At 31.7% G+C, this 6,445-nt stretch overlaps 1 protein-coding gene across 1 annotated transcript; it reads right to left on the reverse strand.

Moving 5' to 3' along the window:
- Window positions 1–473: 473 nt before the first annotated feature.
- LOC139889171 (transcription factor bHLH110-like) lies at window positions 474–5,570 on the reverse strand. The gene is made up of 7 exons (XM_071872133.1): window positions 5,150–5,570; window positions 4,147–4,762; window positions 3,859–3,996; window positions 3,658–3,723; window positions 3,070–3,135; window positions 1,250–1,309; window positions 474–904 (listed from the first exon to the last, which is right to left on the reverse strand). Exons 1-7 carry the CDS (start codon window positions 5,233–5,235, stop codon window positions 779–781), a joined length of 1,158 nt encoding a protein of 385 aa, XP_071728234.1. The 5' UTR covers window positions 5,236–5,570; the 3' UTR covers window positions 474–778.
- Between the last annotated feature and the right edge of the window lie 875 nt (window positions 5,571–6,445).

Here is a 6,445-nt window from a genome sequence, read left to right on the forward strand (position 1 = left end):
CGTGGGCTGGCTGTTTTAAACAAAACACAGTTTGGGCCTAACAAGTGGCCAAAAAGGGTTTGTATGGCCTTTATTTTATTCTTTACTTTATTCGATGGTCCAAATTAAATTAAATATATATATATATATAGGAATGAATTGAAAACGTAATAGAATCCAAAAAAGAGTTGGTTTTATTTAATTTTCGAAAATTTATGTGCCGGCCAAAAATATTTGAATTACGTACACACTATTGCACAATAGAGACGATTCCGTGTAATTCAGTTTAACAACAATGATCATGTATAACAAATTGCTATCAAACTAGCAAGGAGCCAAGGATATATACGTTACATCATGCGTAACTAAACTTCAAAAACTGACTTTTCAAAAGTAAATATTACTTGCACATAAAATACAGGGTGATTAAGATACCTCAAAAAATGAATTAAGACAATCAATCAAGATAATCTACCCAAAAGTCGACTACTTCAAGTAATCATCATTAGATCATGATAATAAAAATATTACAATTTAGTCACTAATGGATCAAGTGTGGTCCATGCTTGACAACATTTTCAACAAGATGACCATACTTGCTCCATTTTTCACTCTCAAAAAGTGAGACTAACTACACTTTTATAGAAAGTTAAAAGAAAAGGCGATTAATCAAATTCAGGACCTCGGACATCATGTTAATATCCAAGGGGATGAGTTCAAACACACTTAAGCTACAATATTTGTTCACACGGTTGATCAGATTTTTTTATCATTCACGTTAATGATCATGTCACTCTGACTAGGACGTCGGCCAAATGCCTTCTCCTCCATCTGAAACGTATGACAAGTACGATAATGGCATCAAACATAATCCTCGACTTCTTAGGTCTCTCTTTGCTTCTTGGTATCCATCCTCCATTCGACCCTAAATTGAATCGAACAATTGTCATTAGTATAAATATCGAACAATATTGGTTCCTAATTAGATTTTGCACCAACACCCGTCTTAACACATGAAGGGGCGATCCAATGGGGTCCAGTGACACACTACTTCGGATTTTTTTTTACAAAGTACTAGTAAAGTTGTATAGAAGACTACTAAATTTAATGATAGGACCCGTATTTGTTTAAAAACTCATGATTTTGACAAGGCAAAAGAATTACAAAAATATAGACTCCTTTTTAGTTTCGATTCTAGATCGCGAATACATGTGAATATGTGATCATATAACACTAGATGAATCTATTAGCTCGTTGTAGAAAAACGTACCTCTTGTGATGATAATCCACCAATCTTGTCTGTTGACTTCATGTATGGCACACTAAGCGTCTAAAAAATCAACAGTGTTTAGGGTTTCATAGTCAATTCATCAAGTCAAATCAAATCAAAGTACCACGTATAAAATATGCCTTATGATATGGAAAGCTATGAAAACTTAAGGACAAAGATACATATAGATTCTTAAGTTACGTCATTATCTTGTTTCCATATATAGGAGCTTATCCTAGGTTATCGGTTTATATGTTTCTTATGCAAGTGGAAACAAATGTAAACACAAGTATGCCATTTATTGTGACTACTTGCATGTGTTTCTTATCATGTTTCACTAATTTACTTCTTTGGTTTTTTATTTAATTGGTCTACCTTAAGAAGCTCGAGATTCTTTGTTTTGCCCGGTCAATTTTTGTGTTGGTATTTTTAGGTTGCTGTTATGACTTACAAGCAAGCATGAATCCTACAATGTTGTGTTGTGGTGGAGTTATTAACATGTTATAATGTACAATTTATTAATGCGCGTATTATATGGTCATGGATATATCATTGTCACAACTTTATTTGAGTATAAATTTCCTCTTGATGACTCATTCCCTAATGGTTTTAGGATAATTATATGTACTCCGTAACATTTTAATATATTTAACACTAATTTTTTTTTTTGAATTTTATTTTGCTGTCGTTGAGGTAGCCATTAGAAATTCTATAAGATGAAACTTTTTAATGATATCGCTTCGAAAAAATGTATAATTTAAAATCGGGCAATTGTTAGCAAGGTAGCGAGACAAGTTATGTTGGATAATACATCGTATTATTCATAAATAATACGAGTACTGTAGAATTTTAGTAATTAAGGTTTTGGTGGACATATAGGTTTTTTGGTTTTGAGGTTTGATTTAGGTTTACTTTATCTCTTTTATTAAGATGATCTCGAAGGAATTTTACCCGGCAGGGTGACGTATGAATTTCCGATATTCGAAATTTTACCTACTATGCGGGAGCCAATATGTTTGTTTATAGAGGGGTTCCCTTTTATTAAAAAAAAAAAAATGATGTTACATCTGCCCAGCTTTAACTTTCATCTTGAATTCAGTTGTTATTAGATGAATGAGCGTTATCGTTATGGATCGTTAATCTAGTTATTGCACTTGGTGTTTTTATCTCTTTGGATAAAAATAGATAGTCTATCCGCTTTTCTTTCGATCAGCTGCCACTACAAGAAAAATGATCATTAATTTGTGGCGACTTATTATTTGGTAACAGTAATATTGGTATCTAGTTACCATTAAAAATTTGTCACTAAGTTTTGATTACTATGATACTCCGTATTAGTAACCAAACAAATGTTATCAATTTTATTATTTTGATCTCTAATAATAATGTTTTGTGACAGATCTATAGTAACGTGAAGTGACCAACTTATTTTGATCACTAACTCGATATAGTGACAAATCTAGTGTTATTAGTGACCAATAACTCTCTTCACTAAAACTTATTTTTCTTGTAGTGTACCCCTCAACCCTCAACGGTGTAACAATCTAGCTTTTTTGTCCTTAGACTCGAACTATATTAATTTGAAACAAACTTAATAGTATACTACAGAGTATAGTATTTCCCTTTCATACTAGTTAATAGTTTTTCACAAATTAAGTAGTAGTAGTAGGAAAAGAACTATAAACCCTAAAATGGATATAATTTTATTACTAAAGAATTAACAGTTGTATATTAAATATATACATTTTTAATATACAGTTATGGAGAAAGCAATATAATAATGTACACAACCCAAGAAGAATGTTTTGATAAATGCATACCTCAACTTGGGTTTGAAGAAATTTGATGTATCCAATAGCCTCCATTAATACCGAAGCTGTATCAGTCTGCAACCAATAATATCCATATTTAAGCCATATAATTAACACTAATCATGATACAATTATTTACCTTACTTTTGCTTTATATGTTACCTTCAATTTCAATAGTATTAAAATGATTGAATCGATCATAGCATCCAAATTATTATTTATTGTTTTATTATGCATCATATCATATAGGCATCGATATATATCAACATTATTTTTACTTCATTCGATCCACCATCACCGTGCAGTAATGAATTGTACTTTACAACATGTTAATGCATGATTTTGGGTAGATGAAGTAAAAATAATCGTGAATATATCAAAAATGATAGTGAATATATCACTACCCATACCATATAATATTAATAATAATAAAATAGATAATAAATCAATCAAAAATGAAATAAAAGGTACATTAAAGCTAGAAACTTTTAGGAAATGAGAGGTCTAGTAATTTTGGTTCAATTGATTTTTCAGATATACTAAAAATTATAAATTTAGTTTACAAAAATGTAAAAATTACAACTAAAATAGTATCACCTTTCCAAAAGGTGCCACCAGTTGCTGAATAGCTGCAATTCTGTCCCCCAATTTCTCCTTTCGGACCTGATATAATACAATAAACATGCACAAATTCAATTAAAGTTTATAAAAATGTTAAATTTAATAGCACTTATATAAGATTAATTAAAAAAAATATGATTATGATGATAATATAATGACTAGTACAGTTTAATTAACCTGAAAGGGCGCGGATGATGAGCGTGCTTCTGATTTTGATTTCTTCGATTGCATTTGAGTCTCCTTTGTTTCGTTATATTTGCTAGCCGGTCTCTTTGCTGATAGATCTGTACTTCCACATTTGGAAACTGATGATATCTGCAACATTAAGTTGGAAATGAATATAAAGTTCGATCAGTTTTTTATTTATTTATTTATGAATAGTTTGATGCACAAATTAATTAATTAAGCTACTTGTCTTGGTAAAGATGAAGAATAAATAACAAAACAAAACATTAATTAACTCACCTTGCTAGGGCAAACTGCAGATGCCCTTTGATTCGGTTGATGCGTACGACCATAACAACCAAGATTATTGGCATTTAGCGACCAATGAGGGCTAAAACTACCTTCAAATCTAGGTGAGCCAAAGTGATCCAATGCAGGTAAGTAGTGTATATTAGAAGAGGTAATCTGATTCAAACTTGTAACTTTTATATCTGGATGAATCTGACTAAATGTTCCATTGGAATTAGTACTGTTTTGATGATCATTCAAGTGTTGGCCACCTTTGATCATTTGATATCCATTTGAAATGTAGGAATCTTGATTATTATTTATATTGCTGATTTCCAATTGATCATGATAATTCTTCATGTAGTTGGAGTAATTAGGGTGCAAATGTAAATCTTCGACCCTCAATGTTGGGCTGCAGTTTAACAAATCTAAGAATTTTGGATATGATTCTTCAACTGAAAACTCGTCTTTAATACGTGCTAGACGTTGCAATTCTTGGGTCACGAAGTTCTCTATCGGATACCCCATACCGTTGTAAGGCAATCCAAGATCTTGAACCATGGAATTCGTACTATTATTAAAAAAAGGTGTGAGATTTCTTGAGTTTATGTTGTTATTCGATCCGTTCCTGCATAATATAATTGACATGTTAATTATATACAAAAAGGTTACATTAAATATCTCTTGTTCGGTTTCTTCATCTTTTTAATGATCTAGTAATCGATTTTTTTAGTAAAAAAATAATAATATATTCTCATGCTAAATACGGATTGGATCAACTTGAAATCCTTATTAGCAATCAAGAAACATAATGATGCAAGCTAATCATAAAAAGACATAAACTTTAGTTCAAAAAAGACATAATGAGTAAAATCAAAAAGATATATGACTTGTATTGATGTGTTAGTACATATATAATTATGGATTTCAAGAAAAAGCATCAAAACTTAACCCTAGCTAAAGGTGAAAAAGTGTTGATAAGAAAAAAAGCAAGAGAGAGAAATAGAAAGCTTACAAGATGGGATTTTGAGACCATGAAAAAGAAGAAGATTCCTCAAGTTGATGTTCTTCCTGTTGTTGATGAAAATATGAAGACTCCATTACATATATTGCTATTGTTATTGTTATTGCTCAATACACTTTCCTTTTTTTTTTATTATGGTGAAAGTTTATACAGTAACTAAAAAGAAATGAAAACGAAAGGGAAAAAGGAGAGGAGCAACAGCAAAGTTAGCAAATAATCTTTCTCTGTATCACTCAGGTGACATCCACATCCACATATACATACATGGACATGGATATATCTATCTCCCTTGGTATGTGTGTGTTTGTGTGTGTCTGCAGTGGGCTTTTAGTGATGCTATTTTGGCCGCAATCTTTACTCTTTCAAACAATCTTTTTAAATTAAGGTATATTTAAGTCATTATTAATCATTAAAAAGAAAGAAATGAAGAGAGAAGAGGAGCCAACGCAAACTAAAAGCAACAATATTGTATTATATATATATATATATATATATATATATATATATATATATATATATATATATATATATATATATATATATATATAGGATCAAGAGGGAAGTAACCATTCGGGGGGAAGCGGGGGGAAGCAAAATTTTTTTTTTTTTCGTTTTTTGAAAAAACTTTGTTCACGAACATTATAGATGAGATGAAAATATGAACATTTAGTAGAGACACTTTGTGATAAATGTTTTTATTTTGACGGAAAAACGCTCGAAGAAGTAATATATAACAATTATCGTGTTTTTCGAGCGTATTTTGAGGTTTTAGCTATTGGAGTTTAGATATTAGGGTTTAGATATTAGGGTTTATAGGGTTTAGATATTAGGGTTTAGAAATTTAGGGTTTAGGGTTTAGATTTAGGGTTTATATTTAGGATTTAGATTGAGTTTTTAACACGAACGGTTTAGAGTTTAGGGTTTAGGGTTTAGGGTTTAGGGTTTAGTGTTTTGGGTTTATTCCATAAACCCAAAACACCAAACTCTAAACCCTAAATCCTAAACCCTAAACCCTTAACTCTAAAATGCACCAACGAGCTTATAGCTCAGTGGTACCCGATGCCTTTGATCCCTGGGCCCACAGTGGGGGAAGCTTTGACCTTAAGAAAGGCGCAAGTTCGATTCTCAGTCTGGGCGCCCCGCATGGAATTATTTCTCCCTCCGGGGGGAAATTTGTGAAGTGTTTCGGGGGTCTAGCTAGCTGGGGTAAAAATCGCCTTGCCGTCACTGTGGTACCTGGGAGGAGGTACTTTGCCGGCACAGGTCTCTTTCGGGGTGGGATTGGTG

The sequence above is a fragment of the Rutidosis leptorrhynchoides genome, chromosome 2 (genome assembly GCF_046630445.1).
Source record: "Rutidosis leptorrhynchoides isolate AG116_Rl617_1_P2 chromosome 2, CSIRO_AGI_Rlap_v1, whole genome shotgun sequence".
NCBI classification, from domain to species: Eukaryota; Viridiplantae; Streptophyta; class Magnoliopsida; order Asterales; family Asteraceae; genus Rutidosis; species Rutidosis leptorrhynchoides.